This window comes from Ochotona princeps, chromosome 27, assembly GCF_030435755.1.
Source record: "Ochotona princeps isolate mOchPri1 chromosome 27, mOchPri1.hap1, whole genome shotgun sequence".
Lineage (NCBI taxonomy): Eukaryota > Metazoa > Chordata > Mammalia > Lagomorpha > Ochotonidae > Ochotona > Ochotona princeps.
The window spans coordinates 13,869,725-13,895,657 of record NC_080858.1 but is presented as its reverse complement, the minus strand read 5'-3'; the positions used below and the strand labels follow the sequence as shown (position 1 = coordinate 13,895,657).

General features: G+C 38.4%; 1 protein-coding gene across 2 annotated transcripts in view; it reads left to right on the top strand.

Annotated features, from left to right (window-relative positions):
- PIK3C2G (phosphatidylinositol-4-phosphate 3-kinase catalytic subunit type 2 gamma) overlaps positions 1-25,933 on the top strand; it is a 265,595-nt gene that overhangs the window by 96,789 nt on the left and 142,873 nt on the right. For both annotated transcript variants that reach the window (XM_058655883.1, XM_058655882.1), the window contains 2 exons: positions 7,158-7,251; positions 10,050-10,144. In XM_058655883.1, the coding sequence (XP_058511866.1) occupies positions 7,158-7,251; positions 10,050-10,144 (189 nt within the window). The remainder of the gene's footprint in view (positions 1-7,157; positions 7,252-10,049; positions 10,145-25,933) is intronic.

The following is a 25,933-nucleotide window of genomic DNA, read 5'->3' as shown; positions in this document are numbered from 1 at the left end:
TCCCATGTGCGTGACAGACTCTCACATATTTGAGCCATTTTCTTCTACCTCCAAGGGTGAGTGTTAGCAGGAAGCTGGATCCAAAGTCAAGTAGCCGGGAAACAGACACATGAAACAGGGACATCCCAATCGGTTGTTTAATGTGTTACACCACAACTCCCGCCCCTATGTATTTTTTTCAGTGAATTGATGTGTTCAAAAGCGTGATAATCTGGCTTTTGAAAAATTCAAAATAGGCTGAAATTCTTTGCTTACACATGACATTTATGGCTGTAATTATTATACCAAAGTCTAAGGTTCCTCATTGAGGAGCTCAGATTACTGAGCATGACATTACCAGCAACAACATCTCAAAGGAATACTTAAATGATTTGTGAATATCACAAGAAAGAAATACCAGGATTTGTGGAACACATTTGTCCATTGATCTATAACTGCATTCAAAGAGTCCTGAAAAAGTGTTAAGTATGAATTCTCCAGAGGCCTTTTTGAAGAATATTCTGTCAACTAAAAAGTAGGATGTTTGATTTTTCACACAATAATGTTCACTCTTTAAAAGAGTGGATGACCTGGGAACTGCCTTCCAGCACTGGCAATGAATATTCATTTATTTATATACATTATTCATTAGTTAGATGAGCCTTAATTTTCAAAAGGACTTATTAATTTTTTACTAATCAAAAAAAAAAAAAAAAACCTTTCAGATGGTTTGAAAACCTTAAAAACCGAAGTTTACAAACTGAGTTATTAAAGTTTCTTCCTAGTATTTGATATTCATATTTGGTCTCTCTAATCAGTCTGTTAAATATGTGGAGAAATAGTATGCATATTTATTCAAAAATAATATAGCACATAAATATCTTATTATTTTCCTATAATTAAATATTTGTGTATTAAAGACAGCAGGCGCATTTAGCATGATTAACTTATATTCTTTATTTTTTATTTTTAAGTATCTTTTACCAGTTATCGTTTTACTAATATTACAGAGAACAGGTGTTATATATTCTGTAGGTACAGTTCCAAGAAGAGAATTACACTTCCTATGCTCCTATACCTCCAACCCCAGTATTCTTCCCTACCTTTACTTGCTTCAACAGTATTTGCAATCATAATTTTAATCCACTCTACACTCACGGGCTTAGGTTGAACTAATGCTAATATTCAACCAGTAAGAAGTAAGAGACGATGACAGTCTGTCTTCTGGAGTATAAACATGGGCTCATCGCACTGCTCTCCCAAAGTGAACATTTCTCTGCTATACTACTTGGTGTGGTCGCTGCCATGAATCAGAGAAAACACATGATGCTTGCCTTTTTGGTAAGCGTAATGGTTTCCGGTTGCATCCAGTTTGTTGCAATAGACAGGATTTCATTTTTTCTTTATGGCTGAGCAGTATTCATGGAGTATGCATGGTACATTTTCTTTCTCCAGTCATCCATTGCTGGATATTTCGACTGACTCCCTACCTTAGCTACCATGAGTTGAGATGAGATAAGCATGAGTGTAAAATAACTCTTTCATATGTAGATTCTATTTCATTTGGGTAAAATCTCAGGAGTGAAATGGATTTGGTCATATTGCAGATCAGTTTTCATAGCACTGATGAATCTCCATGCTGTCTTTCATATGGTTGCACTATTTCCCATCAGCAGTAGATTAGGGTACCATTTTACACACAGCAATGCCAGCATTTAATATTTTTGGGGTCAGCATTTAATATTATGGGGGGATGATAGCTTATCTACCTGGGGTAAGGTGAAACCTCATTGTGTTTTTTCCTCATTTAAATAGTCTCTTAAAACTAGTAAACTTGAATGTGTCTGTTGTCCATTTGTATTGGATCCTTTGAAGATTGTCTATCTGTTTTCTTTGCCCAGTTCTTAACAGGATTGTTGGTTCTGTTGTTTAGTTTCCTGGATATTTAATCCCTTGTTGGTTGCATAATTTGCAAATATTTTCTCTGGCTGTTGGTTGCCTTTTCATTTTATTGGCCTTTTCCTTTGCAATGCAAAGGCTTCTTAGCCTGATCTAGTCCCATTTATATTCTTTCACATTAATTGGTAGTGCTTTTGGGGTTTTCTCTAAGAAGTCTTTTCCTATGCATTTATCTTGCAGTGTCTTCCTCTAGTAGTTTAAATTTATGTCTCCTTTTAGAGAAATTTTGTTTTGAAACACAATTATTTTAAATAGTTAACTTCCCTGTCATTGGGTGCGTATACATTCAGTATAGTCACATCTTGTTCTTGAATTAATCCCTTAATAATTATACAGTACACTCCTTTGTCTCTGTTAACAGTTTTTGTTAAAACCTATTTTTGTCTGGTATTAGATTTTGTTTGTTGCCATGAAATATCTTTTCCCACTCTTTCAGTCTGTAGATTTGTTGGTGATTTATATTTCTTATTGGGAGAAAGATTGGTCTTATTTTTTTATACATTCAGTCAGTCTATCTTTTGATTAGAGAATTTAGACCATTTATATTCAGTATTGTTATGAAAAGGTAATGTCTTGGCCCTACCACTTTTTTCAAAAATATTCCTGTTTACCTTGTATTTTCTTTGTAGTTTTACTACAAGATTTTCTACCTTCCCTTTCTTTCATTATGGTGATTATCATTCCCTGTGTCTGAGCTTTTCACCTTCATAAGCATCATGTATAAGGGTTGATGGGTAATGGCAAATTCTTACAATTTCTGTTTTGAAAGGTCTTTGTGTGCCTTCTTTTATAAATGAGAGCTTTACTGGATACAGCATTCTGGATTTGCAGGCTTGTTGCTTTGTTGTAAACCATGGACTGGGTCTCCTCATTGTCTTATAGCCTGTTGAGTTTCTGATGAGAAATCAGCCATTGGGCTAGTTTGAGAATCATCTGAGGATAATTGGCATTTCTCTCATGAGCATTTTAGAATATTTATGATTTACTCTTGTGAGTTTGGCTATAAAGTGTCATGTAAAGATCTTTTATGATCATGCCTGTTAGGAATTGTATATTCTCCCTGCACTTGGACAACTTTTACTTCACTTATGTTTGTATATTTAGTTTATTTCTAATACAGATTTGCTATGAATAACTGCACATATCTCTGTGCTTGTGGAGGTAGGTACTCGGCACAATGGTTAGAACACCATAGGAGAGGTGTCCTTAGGATACATTTTCAGTAGTTAAATTGGTAGATTATAGAAATCAACACTGCTATTTTTCTTTTCATACATGCTACCGTATATTGTTAATAAGGTGTGAAAGTGTCCTTGTCGCAGGAGCTTCAACACTGCAAGTGTCTCTTCGAATGTAGCTAACCCTTGATGAAACAGTCAAGCGCAAGCTGCATTAGGATATGCTTTAATGTCAAGTTAGGCCTTAGTCACAGCTCAGGTCATCCTGTGATTCATGTCATAGCATTTTCCTTCCAATTTCTTACTGAATTTCAAGCAAAAGTGGTGAATAAATGAAAACATCCCTTTTCCTTATGTAAAAAGCTTTCTAAACATCTGCACACGTACTACATGTGTATCACTTTCCCTTTTGATTGGATTATGGCAGATTTTTCTTTTTTTTTTTTAGTTTACTTTCCAGAAAGATACCTGAAAAATGAATAAACTTTCTTTTGTGTTACCTTTGAATTTGTTCTCCTCTGGACTTTCTGACTGAGAGAAAGAAAAAAAATATGAAATTCAAAGAAGTGATATGTGTGGAATTACACCTATTGCCACAAATGTAAACTATCCCTGAGCATGATAAGAAATCAAATTGACTCTATTGTATTGCTATCCTTATTGATGGGTTTTTAGCTCATCATACACATATACCACATGAGTTAAATCCTAGAAGAAAATGGAAACATTTAACATCAATTTCTTTATTTAGTAATTGGGAAATGAAGTTGTATAAATTAATAGACAAATTCTGTGTTGGAAATTGAGCATATTCCTTATAATGCCACTTTGAAAGTCTATCACATGGCCTAATGCTTAGGATAGTGCCCACCGCTGCTTCCAATTCTGCCTTCTGCTAATATGCACTCTGGGAAGCAGCAGAGGATGGCCTAAACATGTGGGACCTGGCCACTCATGTAGAAGACATGTATTTTTCAGTCTGGCCCATTCCTGGCTGTTGTAGGCCTTTAGAATTTGAACAAATGGGTGAGATTCTAATTGTTCATCCTTCCCCCTCTCTGCCTTTCAAATGAAAGTTTGTAAAACCCCCAAGCACCTTAATATATTCTGCATGTCAAATGAAGTCAATACCTGGTCGATACCTTGGAGTTCAGGGAAGTGATTAGTAAGCATAGTTAACATCAAGGGATTTGATTAATCCACATTTTGAAGGAGGACTAGAACCTAGGTGATGGTTTCCCAAGCAGAGGCTGCAGTGCTCACAGCTTGAGAACTAAAAATTTTCACAATAAAATTGCTATACTGATGGATTATGCTGGTTCACTCAATATAATAGCAGAAAAGCCAGGAGGGCTTAGCAAGCCTTGATTCTCTAGGTTAGGAATATGGATATAAAACATATCCATTGGATAGGCCCATTTAATCCTTTATGAGAAGTAAATTTACGAGTAACTGGGGAAATTTTATAAAATTTTTTAGAAAAATATGATATAACACTAAGTAATTTGGACCTAAACTTGATAGTTGCAGAAGTAATTAAAAGCCAGCTGAGAGCCTGTAGGATAGGTAAGTCCAAAGACATAAGAAATGCTTAGGTGTAAAGATAAGAAACTACTAAGAGTTTTGCAAATCATTCAACTTCAGTTGATTAGGAACTCATAACTGTCTGAGGCTGCCATCAACCACAGCTTCACACAGAACTCCACAGAGCGGAGGGCAATTGATACTGCAGAAGGCAAAAAAAACCAAAAAATAAAAAACCAAAACTGGCAGTACCAACTTCACAGGCAAATTGATGCTGAGCTTGGAATTTGGGGATGAATAGAATTTTACCAGATGACAGGTAGGAAAGACATAGTGAAACATCTTTAAGATTTTAGATCTGTACAATGGCAAGCATATTACTGTGTGCACTGCAGGTAGAAAGTCGGACACTGGAGATGTCATATGTGGAATGACAAGGATCCCAAAGCAGTATGTAGAAAATGTCTGCAAATATGGATGCACTGAGTTGCATTTATGGAAACTGACAAAATTTTCTGCTTTCATGAAGGTTATAGGCTGGCTTTTGAAATAAATACATAGTTAGAGTTAATGTTCTCCAGGGTTTTGTAATGTTTGCTGGCTGTTTCTCTTTGTGTCATTCGCATCAGTAAGATGAAATAAGCACACACGAGAGTGGAATCTGTTTGAACTAGCCATCACTTAGGCATCAAAATGCCCCAAGTAACTATTCCCTCCAAAACTTCAGATTGTCCTCAAACTAACCTTGATGTCTGCAAGCTTCAGACAAATCATTCAGTAATTGAAAGCAATAAATTAGAGTCAATTCCATTTGGATTGGAGAATCTGAGGTTCTAATGTGGTAAAATGCGTTGACCTTCGTTTAGCTTTGCATTTTTATTGCACGCTTCTGCTGGACTCTTCATGTACCTATACTGTAGTTCTCAACAAAGCTCATTGCTAGAATTCTTAAAGGAGCAGCATTCATGCAGAAAAGTATTTTTAGTTAATAAATAAGGGCTAGAGTGACAAACCTTGAAGGTGAAATTATTTTTGTAATAAAAATTAGGTGAAGAAAATGCTATATAACATGTTTAACCCTATGTTTCTTTTTTTTTTAAAGAGTTATTTTATTTTATTACAAAGTCAGATATACAGAGAGGAGGAGAGACAGAGAGGAAGATCTGCTATCCGATGACTTGCTGATCCAGATCCAGGAACCAGGAACCTCTTCCGGGTCTCCCATGCGGGTGCAGGGTCCCAAAGCCTTGGGCCGTCCTTGACTGCTTTCCCAGGCCACAAGCAGGGAGCTGGATGGGAAGCGGAGCTGCCGGGATTAGAACCGGCGCCCATGTGGGATCCCGGTGCGTTCAAGGCAAGGACTTTAGCCACCAGACCATGCTGCCGGGCCCAATCCTATGTTTCAAACTTCCATCACAAACAGTTTGGGGATATTGAGGAGCATGTTGCACTTGACTCTGTAGCTGCATAGTGTCCCTTTCATTCTTTGATAACCTGGTATGCTGAAAAGAACTGGTACGTTCAAGGCTAAATTTTTCTGACTCCCACACTACTAGGCGCCAGTTACCAGATTGGAAGCTCACCTGACTGCTTGAAAAGCATTCTGCTACCTCCTGACAAAAGAATTGGGTGGTTCCTTTATTTGCATATTCATGTTTTTGTTTCTAAATGAGTTGCACACAATTCTTTAAGTTATCAATTACACATATTAGTTTTTTCTGAAAACATATTTAAACTTTTTTATCAAAGCTTTCATCATACCGTATCATTGCAATTTGCCTAATTGCATCAGCATGTATATTACCAGTTTTCTCCAGACATTTCTCGGGAACATTAGGAGAATTGAATCTAATTGTCTGATGAAGCCAAATGAGGGCCACTGAAGGAATAAATTTGGAAATTAAATATTTGTAATATGATTGCCAATGCTAAAAAAAAAACTTCTAAAAGATTATAAAACATAATTTAATTGCAAGTATCTATTAGGCACTGGCAAATACCACATCTTACAGCAGATACATTTAAAATTAACATGGCATAGTTGCTCTCAAACACCTCATAATTCGTTAATATTATATTTTATTAAGCCATATCTGTTTGCTTATTGTAAAGTACTTTCAGCTTCTGGTTTTCAATAAGATGTTCGCTACTGTTTTTAAAATATTAGAAGTAATCTTCAATCATATAAAATACTAGATCTCCAGCTGCTAATAACTTAACAAATGCATGACTCAATAGAAGCAAAGAGTTTCAGACTATTTTAGAAAAGAGTTGAGATATCCCATAACCCATGACTTAGAGATGAGAAATTTGGTGGAAATCTAAAACCCAAACTGCTGAAGTCAGCTTGAGAGGAGTTTGTTCTATTGACCCCAAGAAGGCACTGAATACAGAGAACTAGCTATTGTTTAGTGATGGTGGTTGTCTTAGTGCATTGTAGAGCTATCATGTTGTCTTCCATTCTGGAAATCGAATTTATCCCTTACTGCGTTAATAGACATATATGTTATGCTTCAGTTTTCCAGATCAAGAAATTCGCAAAGTGGCCGTTCAACAGTTGGATAACCTTCGGAATGATGAGCTACTGGGCTATCTCCCACAACTGGTCCAGGTAAGGATGCAGAATTGCTGGAGACTCACAGGAATTTACTTTATGATTTTCTAAGGTTCTGAAAGAATCATTAACTATATTGAAATGATGCTGCAGTTTTATCAAAAAGCTAAAGGATAACCCCTGTGTTGACAAGAGTTAAACATTCCCTAGGCAAAAGAGTAGGGAGGGAAGTATGATTCTTTTAGAATTGCATCTGTGAAATAAATGAAATATGTTCTCTTTATATTAAAAATGGGGAAATAATCAGTAAGCTTAAAAACATGAAAATCCAGAAGCGATTATAATTCATGTGAATGAAGAAAAATACAAATGCTGTACAATTCTTTCTTCCGATTGTATACGTAAATCAAAGTTAACACAGTAAATATTACATAGAAAATAATCATTTGCTATGTTTCTGACCTCTCTGTTAAAAACTTTGGATATAGAACATTCTCAAGATTTATAATCAAGTGTTTAAATCTGTAAGGGTTTATTTATGATTTATAAAGATTTATTGAAATACTATTCTATTATAAGCTAGCCCATTTCAGTGACAGCATCAAATGCCATAATATTGGAGTAATTTTTGAAAACAATCTAAAGGCTAATATGCTGACTTAGGACAAATAAACAAATTGTACAATCTACAATTGAACATGTAAATGACTTCATACCCAGACAGAAAGATTATCTTTCTCCAATATGACTGCATGCTGAGTGCTGGAAAGATTTGACATGGTAGTCTGCATGTCTGCGGCCTCTCTTTGTTTTTTTTTTTTTTTTTTTGTAAAGATTTATTCACTTTATTACAAAGTCAGATATACAGAGAGGAGGAGATACAGAGAGGAAGATCTTCCGTCCGATGATTTACTCCTCAAGTGAGCGCAATGGCCGGTGCGCGCCAATCTGAAGCCGAGAACCAGGAACCTCTTCCAGGTCTCCCATGCGGGTGCAGGGTCCCAAAGCCTTGGGCCGTCCTCGACTGCTTTCCCAGGCCACAAGCAGGGAGCTGAATGGGAAGTAGAGCTGCCGGGATTAGAACCGATGCCCATATGGGACCCCAGGGCGTTCAAGGTGAGGACTTAAGCCGCTAGTCCACACCGCCGGGCCTGGCCTCTCTGGTTTTTAAAGCCTAGGCGTTTTCTCATCTGGCAGGTTAGAAGACATTTTAAATGTCAGATGTCTTGGTTATTGAGCATTCACAGGAGTAAAGGAGCCAGAAAAGTTAACTATGTCCTAGTCGGTGATGCCATTGTACCAATTTACAAAGTACAACAAAGAGTTTGAAAGTAAGGGAGGCAAACAATCATTATTGAGTGCCACAAAAGACCATGACCAGAGATCCTAAAAGGCAAGCATGAAAAAAAGTATGAAAGCCACTCCTTCTCACATCCTCATATGTTGTGCTCACTATTAGAGTACAAGTAGGATTTACGATGTCTGCAGCTCAGCATTAGCCACTAAGTAAAAGGTGCTGATGGCCCAGGTTCACACAGTATGTGTGGTGATCTTTCTAGATCCAGACTGCTACAGGAAGTGACACAGATTTGCAGAAATCATCTTCAGCACTCTTACATCTCAGGGATTTATACACTTCTCCATACTTGAGGAGGCCTCACATATAATGAGCTGATGCCTTGGGTGTATGTGAGTGAATAACATGATACCCATTTTTTCTTTAGTGTTTAGGTGTGAAACTGGATTAAATTCTGAGGGAAGGTAGTCACGATGGACTTAGGTCACTTACTGGACAACCGAAGACTGAAACTTTGCCTCTCAAACAGGAATGTGTGCCTTTCCCCCCCCCTATTCCAGTTCCTGGGCAATGGTAAAGCTCAGGCTGACTGCCAACCATGGAATCCCTGAGGAAGGCAGGGGAAGGTGCCTCAGATAGGGAGAAGCCTCCTTTGCTGCTATTTGGTTTTTTCCTCTAAAAGATTGGCTATCCTAAAAAGCCTTAGAGTTCACGATGGAAACAAGGAGAACGTTTGAGAAATGGGTTATGGTGGTAACTGTCAGCTTTGGAAGCATAGCAAAGCTTCAAGATCTGGAGGCTACTACTGATACTCCATCTGGAGGTTTCTTTTCAGGCATTAGGGATTAATTTTATCTCCCATGTGAAAGTAGCTATTACTGAATAGTACTACTTGTGTCTCCTGAAGGCATTATTCATGGCGTTTCTTGTGCCAGGAATTTCCCTCCACCCCCAGAACCTGGTTGCAGCCTACCCATTACATGTTCTTTCTATTCATTTATTTTTATTAATTTGAAAGAGCCACACAGAGAAAAAGATAGAGAAGCAGAGATCCATCTTTCATCTGCTAATTCACTCTCCAAATGCTTGCTAGAGCCAAGCCAGGCCAGGCCAAGCTATGCTAAGCCGAGGTGCTGGAGCTCCAAGCGAGATGCCACAAGGGTGGCAAGCGCCCAAGCACTCTATCCATCATCTGCTACCAGGAACCTGGATCAAAGCAGAGGTGCCAGGACTTAAACCAGTCACTCATATATGGGATGCAGGTGTCCTTGATAATGGCTGAACCCACAAGTCCACAGCGCCCGGCACCACCACCTCTTATTGCTTAACCTGTAATCTTGAAGCATGAATAAGAAAGGGAAACAAGATTGCAAATATTCATATCATGTACTCTGTGTGTGAGAGAGACATGCTGGTATAAACTAAATGATAATTAGTATGCTATGAGCATTTGCTTAAACTGTGCATTCTACTTTCCCTTAAGCCTCTTCAGTGCCCCTGTGTTCCGCTATAATTTTGATGTTAAGAAAACACAGTAAAGGAAATGTTTCTTCCTCAGGCTGTCAAGTTTGAATGGGACCTAGAAAGTCCGTTGGTACAGCTCCTACTGCACCGGTCATTGCAGAGCATCCAGGTTGCCCATCGACTTTATTGGTAAGATGAACTGATCTAGTCAGGCTGCTGTGTCATCGCCAACTCCTTGGGGGCATAGTCTTAAGGGATGGAAGAGATTCATTGGCCTTACTGTTTATACCCATCTCAATTGAAAAGTCAGCCATTTTCAGGTCTTTGTCCAAGTTATTTTAATTCATATCTATAATTTAACTGCCATCATTTTGCAAAATCTTCTGTTTGAAAAGGACCAAGTTTCTATAATTAACAGTTAAATCGAGTCAAGTTTCAGAATCTGTATTAGGTCTTTCCTGTAGTGTTAAATTATGAGTGTTGTGTTATCATATCTATGTGTAAAATGCTTCCATTTAAAAGCAAGCTATAAGATTGTGAAAATGTGCCTTAATGAATGTATGTGGGAAAATCTGCTGTATGATAGATGAAGTTTTAGTTATCTGAGCACTCTCCATACTGACTTCCATAGTGACTGCACTAGCCTACACTCCGAGCAACAGTGGAAAGAGCACCTCATTTCTTACATCCTTGTCAGTGGTTGCTGATAGTTGACTTTGATATTTTGACCATTCTCACTGGAGTTAGGTGAAATCTCAGTGTGATTTTATTTGCATTTACTTAATAGCTAAGGAGCCTGAGCAGTTTTGTGTATGTCTCTTAGCCATTTGAATTTGTTCTTTTGCAAAATGCACATTACCATTGCACATTTCTTAACAGGGTGGTTTGGTTTGAGGTTGTTGAGTTTCTGAAGCTTTTTCTAGATCTTGCATATTAGTCTCCTTCACCCTTCTTTTCTTTTTGTGACCAACCTTGCATGTTCTTTCTCAAAGCACAATATTTTAGCAATTAAATATGCCGGAGACCTAAGGATAAAATGGGACTTAGCTTTTATGCTCAAAACGCATGACTGGCATTCAGTTGCTGGTTGAGAATTATTACTATTAGAAAAACAGAAAGTCAGTACCGGTTTACACTATCATATTATCCTGCTACAGGATACTTACCATGGTACCACTCTTCCTATGAAAATGACTCACACATGGCACAGCTAAAAAAGAAGCTCAGGAACTTACCAGGGACCAGTGTTTGAATTGCTGCTCATTTTCATTTTGAAAGCCCAATTTAAGAAGCAGACAGTTTCCTCTACAGTGTAACTGTAGAAAGGCCTGGGCTGCATCAGCTACCACCGGGCCCTTCTCTGAATAGATTCAGGACTCTCAGTGTAGCGTTATTCTCTTCACTTCCTCAATCAGCTACTATGGTACTAAGAGTAGCAAAGTGGATGCATTCAGTGATGCTCTCCCATAGTTCTAAAGCTGGAATTCCTTGTTTGCTTTCCTGAAAACTGAACATCACTTTTATAAGCTCGATTACAATCAGAGTCTATTTTTTAAATGACCAAATAAAAATCTTAACATTTGTATCAAAATGTAAATGCATATAAAATTTAAAACATATGGAAATAATTTATTTTAAAGGACATGATAATATTTGAAATAGTTTTTGACAAGTTTATTTTGGTGAAAAAATACTTTGCAACCCCTGCAGATTTTTCATAGTATGCATTTTTTGTGAGATTTGAGGCTCCTCCTATTGAAAAATGAATGTAATACTAAGGAGGTATCCTAATTGATGAACGATTGTAACTCTTGTGCCAATTTGGCAAATTCTTCATCTGCTAAAGTGCTATGAAAATTGGAGTCATTTGAAAGACAACAAAGAAGTACAAACGGAATTATAAATCAGTGTCATAATTACACGTTCAGAACAAATTCAGTTGTGTCACTGTTGCCAAAGGGGTAGAAGGAGAGCTTTTCTATGTATGACTCTCACTCTAGTGCAAAGAGCAGTCTTAGGGCTCACCATCCTGCCTCACTGGTAGGAGAAATGAGTTAGGTGGAAAGAATAGAAAAAGGATACAAAAGTAGACAACTTCGTGTCAATGGTATACATTGTAAAAATATGAGAAAAAGGAAAATAGAAGCAGGTTTTAAAATATGCATATCTCATTGTAACAAATGAAAGATTTGAGTAACATGCAATAAGCATAAAATATTTGTGTTTCAAATATCTTGAAGATAATATGATCTCTATTATGAATACTTGAATTAAAACTTTGAGGTGATTCAAACTCCATATGATCCACTCAAAGGAATACTAACATTTCCTTAAAAAATTAAAAATGTGATTCTCACCAATGTTTTGTAAAAGGCTTGATATTATTGATCACCCAATAGTTTTTTTGGGGGGGGGATTGTGTTTTCTTATAGTTTTATTTCTCCATTTTCCTCAAATTTGGTGGGGTTTTTTTTGCATTTTATTGTATTATTACTTCCAAGATAGAGTTTCATAGGTATAGGAATTCCCCTCTTCCCTCTCCCCAATCCTCCCCATATTATTGCAGTGGTAGAATCCTTAAGTAACAGTCACAAATCCAACATTATGCTGTTTAAGTGTATTGCAGGTATAGGCAAAGGGAGACAATCTAGTATTATACAGTCAAGGTATATTTAACTTTCATTGGGAGTCTTCATTTTATTTAGTAACAGAGCTGCATATTGCAATGTGTCTTCATTTCCTGATATGCTGGTTTCATTGCACATTTCATCTATGAGAATATATCTATATACTTGTTTACCCATGTATCTATTTGGAATTTTGCATGAAGATTGTCTTAGAAAGAACATATCTGCCCTTTTGTGACTGGCTTATTTCACTGAGCATAATGGTCTCCAGTTGGGACCATTTTGATGCACTTAGTAGAATTTCATTCTTTTTTGGGTGTACTATAATGTTTTTTTTTAATTTAGTTAAAATACTGCTTCCCCAGATTCAACTCTGGAATCCGCACTTCATAATCTCCACATCACCTCTCACAAGTACCGACATGGCCCAAATTTGTGATTCTACGCTTCCTCAATAGTCCTTTTCTTCACCACTTCTACCCACTTCTGTCTCTGGTCACAGGCTACATCCTCATGTGTGAAAGTATGGATGATAGGTGGGCATTGAAATCCTCTAAACAGCCTGGCTTCACTGTGAAGTCTTTCTGAAATGGGATGTTGACATGCTTGGCTGAGTCTTCTGCAATGGGTGCCTGTAGGAAGACTAGCAAGTATTTTTTCAAGAAATGAAGATTATCAAATAGCTTTGGACTTGGCTAAGATAAAGATGTGTTTTTATTTTTAGAGTTACAGAAAGGGAAGAACTATCTGTTATTCACTCCTCACATCTCCAAACTCCCAGGATGAAGTCAGGAGCTGCATTTGAGTCCAGCACGTGAGCAGAAGGGACCCAGACACCTGCGCCAACTTCTACTGCTCTTCCCAGATCATGAACAAAGAGCAGGGTAGGAAGTGCAACAGAACAGGAACCTGTGCCGGCATCACAGGAGGCAGGAGTAGCTGGAACAGGACCCTGAGCTGGCAGCTTTACCCTCTACCACAATGCCGCACCCTTGGCTTGAAAGTTTCATAGACCTTATTTCTAGTTTGTACTTTCGCGCATGGCTAAAAATGGGAACAAACATATTTTGGGTCCAAGATCTGGAGGTCCCCCACCCATGACATCACAACGAATGATGTTAAAATTTTAAGTTTAGAAAATGGAAAGTGATTTAACTGCTTCGAAGTATCACCACACCCCCACCCCCAAGCAACAACAAGAGACATGTCTGCAGAATGACAAGATACTTTGTAAACAGCACTTGTATTGCTGTTTGGGATACCTGCATCCTATAGCAGGTGTCTGCTTTGGTCCCAGCTACCCCTCTTTCGGTGTAGCTTCTAGCTCATGCACACCCTGGGAGGTAGCAGCTAATGGTTCAAATACCTAAGGCTCTACCACCACCTGGCAGCTTGAGTGCCAGGTTGTTAGATTTAGTTGTGCCCACCAGGGCTGTTGCAGCCATTGAGGAGTGAATCAGCAACCAGAATATCCTTTTTCATCTCTCCTACATACTTCCTCCATCTTTCAAATGAAAAAAAAATGTTTATTAAGGTTTTTAAAAAATACTTGTTTTTATTGGAAAGTCAAATTTACAGAGAGGAGAGACAGAAAGATCTTCCATCCACTGGTTCCCTTCCCAAATGGTCACAATGACCAGAGCTGAGCTGATCTGAAGCCAGGAGCCCGGAGCTGCTTCCAGGTCTCCTGGGAGGGTACAGGGTCCCAAGGCTTTGGGCTGTCCTCAGCTGCTTTCCCATTCCACAAGCAGGGAGCTGGATGGGAAGAGAAGCAGCCAGGATACGAACTGGCACCTAGATGGGACCCCAACACGTGCAAGGTGAGTACTTTAGCCACTAGGCTACCATGTCAAGTCCAGTAGACACAATTTTTAAAGTTATTTAACAAAAGATCTATCTTTCTACATCGTAAACCAGGAACCTGTGAGTGGTTTATCAGGATGGGTCTAAGGGAATCTATTTGAGGGAGAGGAGAAGACACAAACATAAAGATGGGAGCATTGATGGGAAGGAAACACCAAGTCGAGGAAAAATCTAGAGCCACCAAAAGCTGGAAGATGCAGGGAAATTTCTCCCTCAGTTTCTTGGGAGGGAGTGTCACCCCACAGACATATTGATGTCCAACCTCTAGCCTCCAAAATAGGTATTTGTTGTTTAGGCCAAAGGTGTATCATGGTTTGGCATGACAGTCACAGGAAACTAAGAGAATGACAAAGGGCTTTATGAAGGGACTCAGTCAGTTGGATGTCAAATCTTGCAGCTTTGCCTGACTCCCAGCCACCATCAGGGATAGTGGACACACTGTATTGTACTTGGCCTGTTGCCATCTCCTGCTGTTGCTGCCCGTATGTTGTCCACCCTGTCCACACTCCCTCCAAATCCATTCTTAATGATAGCAATCACACCATAGTTTTTAGCGTACTAATCCCACCACAGTGCCAGCAACCAGTTGATACAGCAAAACGTATTTTTAAGCTCATGAAATCATAGAAACATCTTTAAGGTCATCAGCATTTTAAGAAACTAGAAGTCTCATCCTTGTGGAAGATGAATTACTGGTTGAGTGGAAATACAGAGAAAGGCACGGCGGTGCCCCTCCCCCGTCCTCGGGCTTCTGAGGGAGGGCTTATTGATAATGGTGGTCGCTGTGGAGCACTGCTCTCTGCTAGCACTGCCATCCGGCCTGGGAGATGTGAACTCTCCAGGATGCAATTTATATTCCAGAGATTCCAAGCAGATCGGGTGGATGCCAGCTCCTACCCATTCCCTGGAATGCTTCCCTTGCCCTCTCCTGGGATTTCCTCAGAAGAGAAAATGTTACAGACACCAAGAGTACTTCAGGAAGTCCATAGGAGGATGAATAATAAAACACTAAAACTAGACATTTTCCATAAGCTTTTTGAAAATGCATGGTGAAACACATGTGCTGAACTTGATGTCTCATAGTCTGTTCTAGGAACTTACCCTAAGAAAAGCATCTCCTCATGAAAATAACAAATTTAAACATGTGCTCTAAAAACACAAGTATCAGTATACAGTGGGATAGTCCCTAGACAGAAGCAAAATACCAAACTCTGTTGCCCTCCCACTATAGTTGAGTAAGTTCCAAGATAGCAATTTCAATCAAAACCTGTATAATGGAGAAGTATTTCATAACAGGACTGCTTTGTAAAGTGTTACCTAACGCATCAACTTCAAAATCCTGAAATGATCCTTTTGAAGTGTGGGGACTGCCTGATGTAATGCTCCCATTTACAAGATCTGTCTTTTCAATTTTGCTGCTTTTATTATTACTATTTTTTTCACCTATATAAGAACCTAGCTAGGATAGTTCTTGGCAGTTTAATAAGCAAATTATTATTCAATGAAAGAATGAGCACCTGCAGGCTTATGACAGAAGGGGGCAGAAGAGAGCTGCTTGGCAAATATACTGCCAGCGTAGCTAGATCAATGTTAGATTGACCCAATCAGAAATGAGGCAAGGGAAATCTCCAGGGACTTTGAGACTGGAGAAGTGGGAGATGGCAAGCAGAACTAAGGGATCCAGTCATCCTAGACTGATGCAGTGGCATGTGCTGGAAAGCAATGGGAGTATATTAAGCCTCTGAGATCTTCTAGAACTACAAATGGTACTCTAAAGTACTTTGATATGCAGCCTGCACATTAGGATGATGAGAAATTAGCCCTAAACATGTCCTTCTTTAATGTTACATTTATTTGTAGGAGACTGTGTGTATGTATATGAGAGAACGAGAGAGAGAATGAGAGCGAGCAAGCGCTGTTGCACATACTGGCTCATTCCCAAATGTCCACAGCAGCAGCCATGGATGGGCCACAAACTCCATCCTGATCCTCCACATGGGTGGCAGGCACGCACCATCTGGAAGCTAGAACTGAGGGAGAGTTACTTGGATTTAAAGCAGCATTCTGCTAGAGCAGGTGGGACTCCTTTACATATGCTTTATATATACATGCTACATACTTTATATATACATATGACATGATGTGATTTGAAGGTAACATGTGCCTCTCCTATCCTCTCCCTCATGGCAAAAATTCTATTTGTGAGTCAGTCTTTGAGGTCTAGTGTTCCTTTCCTAGAGTTCTTTTCTAGTATGAAATATTTCAAGAGGTTCATGGAAAATAAAATTAAAGCCTATTTATTTTAGTGTCAAAAAACTTGGAAATCTACATTCTTTTTAAAAATAAACTTTGCAAGACTCCTGGAATTCATGAAGTGTTAGAAATTTATCGTCTGCTCGTTTGCATGACGAACATCAAGATGCTAGACCTTGGCCAATAGCCAAGGGCAAATCGAGAGAAACATCTTAGCATCCAGAAACGAGGGAGGAGCCCACTGGTTTTTCTGTGGGACCCACAAGAAAGGGAGCTCACAGCAAATTCTGCTCATGCTAGTCTTACTTGTGATGTTTTGCAAATACAAACAGGGCAGCAAAGCTGGACATGAAGTAAATTAGAAAAGTAAACTTGGCTGTGTGTCCCCATTCTGTCAGTTTTAAATACTGATAAAGCCATGCAAATGAATCACAACCGAAGTAAATGCTTTTCTCTTCTTTGATGTTTGAAACCCTCCCTGAAGTCAGAGTAGAAAGCTACACTTCAGGGAGTGATTGCTCCTAGGGAAAAACACATGGTGCAGAATCCATAGAAATTTTTCATGGTCAAAACCCTTAATCATTAGATGGCTCCTAATTCACCTTTTAAACTTTGCGCTATAATAGACAATTAAATATTGCTTCACATTTTTCTAAGGGAAAGATACATCTTGCTGTCATATAACACTGACTTTAACCCTGTTCTCAAAGTATTAGAGTACTTCGTAAGTTCATGGAAAGCAAAAGTATGAGGTTATTTTGGTGAAAAAAAATGTATGCATAATAGAAACATCATTTAAAACTGTATGATTTCAAAAGTACTTTGCACCCAATTATCTTTTAAATTCCACTTTCCACATACTTTTTAAAGTAAACAACTTGTTTAAAATAACTATCTACTCTATTTCATGATACTGCTAGAGAAACTGATGGGTAGTTGTAAGAACATTTCTTTTTTATGTAACAGTTTGTAAAATCCATGAAAAATTTCCTAGTCAAGTCAAAACACAGGAGCAGTTGTTTTTGTCTGCCTTATGAGATGCATATTTGTGTTTTTTAAAAAGATATTTTAAAATAAAAAATTCAGTTTTCTGATATCATCTGTATCTAACTGCTATTTAGCTGTATATGAAAATAGAACCTTATTTGAAATTCTGTCCCACGTCATTGCAAAGTTCAGGAACAGAGAGTTACCTATAATGGATATTTGAACCATTTTCCCTCCAAATGTAAAAAGAACAGTTATCAAAATGAACATTTTGTATGATCTTTCTGGTCTCAGATGTTGGAACTTGGATTTGTTCTGCTTGTCGGGAACTAAGTGACCTAATGCATTTCCCAGCAATTTTTCATGACAAAGACGCAATTACGTCACTGCTTCTTTTCCGAGTCCTCAGTGGTGTAGCATTTGACTAGAACTTGGGATAAGACCTTGAAAGTATTGTACTTTCTTTTCCTTGTTCCTCACTCTGATTTTACTTTAGTCAAACAATTATGACCAAGAAAAAGATATTTGACTAATAATAATTATTGCGCTTGGTTTCCACAACTAGTAATTGTACAGTTCCAGGATTTTCAAATCAGATGGGATTCCGGTGATCATCTGTAATCTAGAAAAGGGATTCCAACAAGTGAAGGAATTTATCCAATGATAAACATCCAGCTGACTATGAAATTGAGATGAAAATATTCTTTCCTAAGATCTTATGCCTAACTTAAATCTTTCCAACTCAAAATCTATTTCTAAAAAAAAATTACAACTTAAATTTGCAAAATGCTGCTCTTTCTGTAATCAGGAATTCATTCAAATATTGAAGTGATAGTTTCCCTTAACTTGAAGGCAAAACTAGAAAGGGAAAAAAATCTCCTAACCTGAGATCCCTATATCTAAAGGCTCAAAATTTGTGCCGTTAGTGGTTCATATGACTTGTAAATGCTGTCAACTGTGTCACTTAGTGCGTTTATACAAAAGGCTTCAAAAATTCCATCCTGGGAAGTTAATACCAGAATCTTTAGCAATTCCTGATTCACACTACATGTAAAACACTAAATTTGCTCTCTTTATTAAATCAGGAGGAATAAGTGAGTAATAACCAAGCAATTACCTAGAAGACTCCGTTGATCTTTATTTTTTCATTACATAATTTTATAAAATGAAGACTTTTCTCGGTTTGGGGGAAAAACACCGTTCAGTTTAGCATTTAGTGATATTCTAATACAATTAAGTCAGCTATTTCATGAAGTTAAATGAGTTAGAAAATAAACTCCAATAGTTCCTTTTATAACCCAGTAATAATTAAAAGTAAGCAAAAGCAATCTTTTGTTCCCTTCTCACTGAAGATACAGCAGTGAGTAGCTGAATACAAAAGCCTGCAGAGCAGGGGAAAGCTCGGGTTGGTGACAGGCGGGAAGTTGAAGTACTTGTTGATGGTGCTTGCCCAGGATCCTTTCTTCCTTTGGGCTCTGCCCTTTTCAGTCTCAGCCCAACTATGCTGCTCCAAGAGAATTCCACAGACTGGGAATATTTATAACCGTGAGAATATATTCCTCACAGTTTGGGAGGCTGCCAACTCTAAAATCCAGATGTCTATGGCTAGTCAGGGTCAAGACTCCACTTCCAAGACGGAAGAAGGTTGCATCTTCACACGGGTGTCCCACAGTTCCTCCCATGGCAGAGGAATCAAAGACCACAACACCCTCACACACAGGCTTTTTCACGTAAGGACATAAAGAGATTCCAGAAAGCAGGACTATCTGCATGCTCTCCGGAGCCGTACTTCCCAATATAGTGGCATTGGAGACCGAGTTTCCAACGCATGCATTTTAGCAGAGGCTAGAAATCAAGAAACGGCATTCTCCAGGTTTGAGCGTCTCGACTAGCTTGGCTGAATCTGACTCTAAGTAAATAAAGGGAGAAAATGTTGGATTCATATTATAAATAGCTCGAGGTTGTGTAGCACATGTCAGTAGTTAGTCAGATAACTGCAAGGAAATGAGAAACTGAATAGAAAAGTCTCAAGTCTGTCCATCTCTCAATCCCTTTGTGTGTGTGTGTGTGTGTGTGTATAAGTGAAATGAGGCTTGACTTGCTAAGCCCTTAGCAGTTTCTGCAACAGCACAGGTCACTCATCAATTGGTAAAGAGAAAGAACATAGAGAAAAAAGGAGTACTAACCTTCACATACAAAAATGACATTTTTTTGCAAACTAAAAATAGATTTAAACCAGACACTTACCTGTTTAAGAGCTCTGTCTTTGAAATAGATAAAATTTAAACTATACATCACTTTTGTCATGATTTATTTTTAATGCAAAGTCAGATGTACAGAAAAGGAGAGACAGGAAGATCTTGCATCCGCTGGCTCACTCCCCAAGTGACCACAATGGCCGGAGCTGAGCCAGTCTGAAGCCGGGAGCCCAGAGCTTCTTCCAGGTCTCCCATACGGGTGCAAGATCCCAAGGCTTTGGGCCATCCTCAACTGCTTTTCCAGGCCACAGGCGGGGGAGTTGGATAGGAAGCAGGATCGCCAGGATTAGAACCAGCATCCATATGGGATCCTGGCACGTTCAACTTTAGCCCCTAGGATACCGCGCTGGGCCCTTTATAAATGACCATTTGGCTGACAATATGAAACATCTTTTGGTTTATTTCTAATGAATTCAAAGATATTTAATTTGTGAATACCTGCTACAATTGTATTGCCAGGAGGGCAAGAAAGGATATTTGTGTAGCTATGGTACACAACTTGTATCTCGGTTCAATAGATGTAAATGAATATAACCACCTTTTCATCCTTTCAATCCTTGTATCCAATCCCAATCTAGAAAGTCCTGGACACTTCAGAATCTCCCTCTGTCTGTCAGTCCTTAAATTCTGTCTTTTTTTCTTGTAAGGATGCTTTGAACTTGTCCTTCAGTCCTATTTTCCTATCACGTTATGCCAACCTTCAGTATCACTTGCCTTAGACTATTGTAGAAGCTTACTCACCACTTTTCTCACTTCCGGCTTTGCCTGTCTCCCTCCACACTGCTCACAAACAATCTCTGTAACGCAACTTGATTCCTAAATTAAAAGCTAGGATCTGTTTCCTGAATAACTCCATCTCATTAGCATAATTCCTTAATTCCAAACCTCTCTGTCTTCATGACATTATTTGGAGTAATTAGCCTCCAAGTTAAAAATCTAATCCCTGTAAATATGACTTAGTAATAGAACTTGGTGATCTTGGGTCTGCCTGCCTTCCACACCTGTCTCACAAGACTTGTCCATATCCAGTCATTTTGTGTTCTTTAGTATGTGCTCAGATTTCGGAGTGTCTTTTATGAACTGCACACAATTTAGTTTAACCAGTCTACTTAAGAAGCAGGTATTCTAGCCAAGTCAGGTTACACCAGCCAAGTCAGGTTAGCACTGGCCATTAGTATTTTCAGAATCACTTTTTCTGTGGGAATGCTTTGAGACTTCTACCTTTTTGGAATTAGGAAAAGTTCACGCAAATGACTTATAGAAAATGTGATGCTCTGAAGTGAAGTTGTTAAAAAGAAATCAAATATTACACCCATCAGATCAGCAGTCTAAAATGCTGTCTACTCATTGAATTATGCTGATTCTTAAAACCATCTTTGAAAAGCGGTGTACCTAGCAATTTGGCAAGAAGTGTCTTATGAGCAGGCCTTGCTGAGCAGTTACTCAGCACCTTTTAAAGTACAGTTTTCTTTTGCCAGATTCTACGCACATGGGGGAAATTCTGAACACTTTCAGTTTTCTCCGGCTCCTCTATTCTCCAATGTTTTTGCTGTGATGTTTTTCTGGCCTATGATGTCTCAGCGTTCTTTGTGTTTTGTTAATGAGGAAGTCCTTTATTCTGGAGCTCTGTCCAGTTATTTTTAATCTTGGTTCCTCAAGGGATGAATCCTTAAAGATGTTCAATTGGTGATTTTTCTGACATTTCTTCTGCTTTCATTATCTGTTCCATTTATGTACAACCAATGAGGTAGCAACAGGGTTCCTTTCTTGCTCCTTGCCTAAAGAAATGCATGTGTTCTGCTCCAGTAAAGGCAAGCCTTGGCTATCTTCATCAGATCCCTGTCATATTTAATAACTTAAAATTTGGAGGCATGTAGTGGTATGTATGGATCAGTTTTGACCAATGAAGGGTGAATGGCTTTCCAAAATACTAACTTGTCATCAGAACTTACGGTCAGCCTGATCTGCTAACCACTCTTGACAGAACGTCAAATAATATGTGCAACTTTAAGTTGAGTCAACTGAAATTTGTGAAGAGAGGAATCCTAATGTATGTATCACTTTCTTCTTTCTATCATGTACGTTGGTTTCTGAACATGTTTTAAATCATTTCACAGAATGCTCGGGTATCTATTATTTTCACCCATGTAAAATTGCACATCATGTTTAAAGAGAATACTGCTCGGTAAATCATTGACAAAAGTTGGTTGATGACTCCAAAACTCTCAGAAGACCATCTAGAGCTCCACAAAGCTTGGCGCAGCTGCATAAAAATACTATTAGGTTGTAGTAAGCAGTTTTGGAAGAGTGTATAGGAAGTATATTGGGAAAAGAGAGTATGTTAGAATTCCAGCCTTTATCTGTTTTTGAAGATGTTAATGGGCTTCTGTCATGCACAAAATTGTGTGTGTGTGTGTGTGTGTGTATTCCCTTTCTATGATGGAGGTTAAAGTATGAATTTAAGTGATACAGTTTTTAAAGCCTTCCCCCTCCCCCCCAGCTATTCCAAACAGTTGACACATTAGATGGAGTCTATTTCATGACAATGTTAGCTCAAATTAATTCTAAGTGACTTTCATGTGCTCGTTGGATTGCAAGCCCAGCTCACTGTATATGTGTTCACAATTACTTATTTTTGGATCTAGTTATATTAGGTGTCTAGAAAATACTTGTCTGTAATCTAGACATTTCAGGAAAGAAGTTAGTGATCAGAGAATGGCTTAGTCTTTTTTTGCCAGAAAAACAAGAAAATATTTATCAACTCTAGAGTGGCTCTGATTTAGCGAGTAAGAACTAGTAAGACCCCTTTTCCCTCTTTGTTCTCCCACCATCCTCTCACCATTCCTACCATGCTGGAATAAAAGAACCTCCAAAAGTAAAAAAGAAGAAGAATTAGTAAGAACTTTAAGCACCTAATTTTGGCTTTCAGTATGATTTCATATCATGAAAACATTGCCCAAGTATAGTGAATGCTAGATTCTATGTTAGTAACTTCAGATGTTTCATTACTTGATAAAAATTCTGTTAAATCCAACTTTTACATGAAGAAGTTAATACTCAGTCTAGATACATGAAACAATTAAGTAAAAGGGCCAACAGTTAAGTGCGTGCTGTACACATTGACTTACCAATATTCTGATTTAAATATTATGAGAGAACATAACAATAGCAATAAAAGGCAGAACAACAATGTAAGAGATATTTGTTAAGAAATCCCAACTTTGCCCTCTATTAGCGCAGTGGCATTAGAAAAATGGTTTCCCCTTAGTGATGATCAGTTTGTCCATAATAGACATAAAATCATTGGAATCAGTTGAAAACATAGTTGTATAAACATATAACATTTTATATGATGTCTATCCTTGGCTTAGCCAAAACATATTTTTAAAGTCCTCTAGAAACACTTAGAAGTATACCACAATTCTAGCTCCCACTGTGTTATCATAGATTAAAAATTGCAGATCTTAAAATCCTGACCAATCTCCCCTACCAATGCTCACGCTTTGTCTTAGGTTAATTGTGAATATATGATTAAGCTTTAATGATAAAATTTGAAATGATAAAAGAGCAGAAAACTCATTGTGTATACAAAGTAGTTTACAAATCTCTTGAGAAAAGTGTCTTGCGACATTTTAAGTGTCAGAACAAGTTTGGGATATGTGTGTCATTTAGTGTCAGAGAAATTTGACCAAGAAATCTGGCAAATGTCACAGATTGCCTGTTGATGCATGCTTTTACATTTCAACATTCCCCGTCTGTCTCACATCATTCATCTACCTACTGGTACAATACAGAAAAAGAAATACAAGTAACGCTTTTCAATTCTGTGATTCTTGTCAAAGATTGTAACTCAATTACCAATGCAAAATTATGCTCACTCAGGAGTTTGAGAACTTAAATGGCAAAGAATCTTAAGTGTTGCTAAGTCAACCACAGTAGGAAAGAACTCTAGGAACAATGTAGAAAAGGTAGAAAATCACAGAAGCATTTTATAAAATGAGGAAGAAAATATGATTGGGGTTATTGTAGATTTTCCATTATAGTTATAGTTTTGTAACTTGACGGCTTGGTTTCTTCCATATAAAATGTTTATGCTAAACCTTGTTACTAAGCCTGTGCTTATAGTGAAATAGTTTGTTCTTAGTATAATAGGATTATTTATTCGGGTTTCACAGAATCATGCTTAGCAATCCCTTAAAGTTTGACAATTGACTACAGCATGTCAATATTGAAGTATTTCTTTCTTTTTCCTTAAGGCAAATTCTTAATGAAAATAGTTTTAAAAATCATTTATTTAGTAGTTCTGTACAAGGGTTATGTCAAATGGGTGTTTTGACCTCTGGGTGACAATGCTCCCAAAATATTTAGTGTTTTTATATTGGAGAGACTTGTTACCTAGGACATACCAAGTTTTACTAGCAATGGGCAATTTGCTTATGTTTTTTGTTTTTTTTTTAAAGATTTATTTTATTTTTATTTCAAAGTCAGATATACTGAGAGGAGGAGAGATAGAGAGGAAGTGGAGCTGCCAGGATTAGAACCGGCGGCCATATGGGATCAAGGCGAGGACCTTAGCCACTAGGCCACGCTGCCGAGCCCAATTTGCTTGTGTTTTCATAGTCTTTATTTTCCTATATGCGAAAGAGTAATAATAATACTGACAAAAAAATATCTGGCCCACCACCTGCTCTCTAACCCCCTCAAGTGTATCTGTTGAAGAAATCAATTACTCAAAGGATTTAGATGGTTTGGAGGATGAAATCAGGTAAAATTATACCAGATCTCTGATACAGCTCTCAGTATGCTTTTTTTTAAAGACTTACTTACTTTTTTTTTTTTTTAAGATTTTATTATTATTGGAAAGCTGGATATACGGAGAGGAGGAGAGACAGAGAGGAAGATCTTCCATCCGATGTTTCACTCCCCAAGTGAGCCGCAACGGGCCAGTACGCGCGGATCCAATGCCGGGAACCAGGAACCTCTTCCAGGTCTCCCACGCGGGTGCAGTGTCCCAATGCATTGGGCCGTCCTCGACTGCTTTCCCAGGCCACAAGCAGGGAGCTGGATGGGAAGTGGAGCTGCCGGGATTAGAACCGGCACCCATATGGGATCCCGGGGCGTTCAAGGCGAGGACTTTAGCCGCTAGGCCACGCCGCCGGGCCCAAGACTTATTTACTTTTAATGGGAAGGCAGATTTAAAAAGAGAAGGAGAAACAAAGAAAGATCTTCATCTACTGGTTCATTCTCCAAATGACCACTGTATCCGGAGCTAAGCCAATACAAAGCCAGGAGACAGGAGCAGGTCTCCCATAAGGGTGCAGGTGCCCAAGACCTGTGTAGTCCTCCACTGCTTTCCTAGACCATAAGCAGAGAGCTGGACAGAAAGTGGAGCAGCTAGGACATGAGCCAGTGCTCCTGTGGGATGCCAGCATCTTCAACGTGGAGGATCAGTAATGTCATTGTGCCAACCCCTTTTCCTGCTTTTTCATAGTTTTCCCTTTCTTTTTGTCAATCCAGTAATGATACTTTGCTTGTTAGAAAATGGTTGAGAATATTTAAACTCTGCAACTGACTCATTCATCAGACAAATGGGCATACACCTGAGATTCTTGTGTAACCCGTCTACATATCATAGAAGTCAATTGTGAGTGGTTTGATCATATAAGTCAGAAAAATCATCCCCATCTTGCCCCCATCTGGCTAGGTGTTTTCTAAATGCATTCTTAATCCCTCTGTCAGATAAACAGTTAATCTTGTCATCACTGAGTCTGGCTCTCCATCTGTTGTTTTAAATTCAGAATCTTAAGGTATTAACTCTTTTGCATTTTAACTTTGCAATGTACGCTAAATCCACAGCTTAGTATGCGTGGCAACACATCTGCATCCTAATTGAAATGCTTCCGTTTTGTTCCCTGTTCTGATCCCAACTTCCTGCTCGTGTGCACCCAGGGATGCAGGAGATGATCACACATCACACACATTGAGTCTCT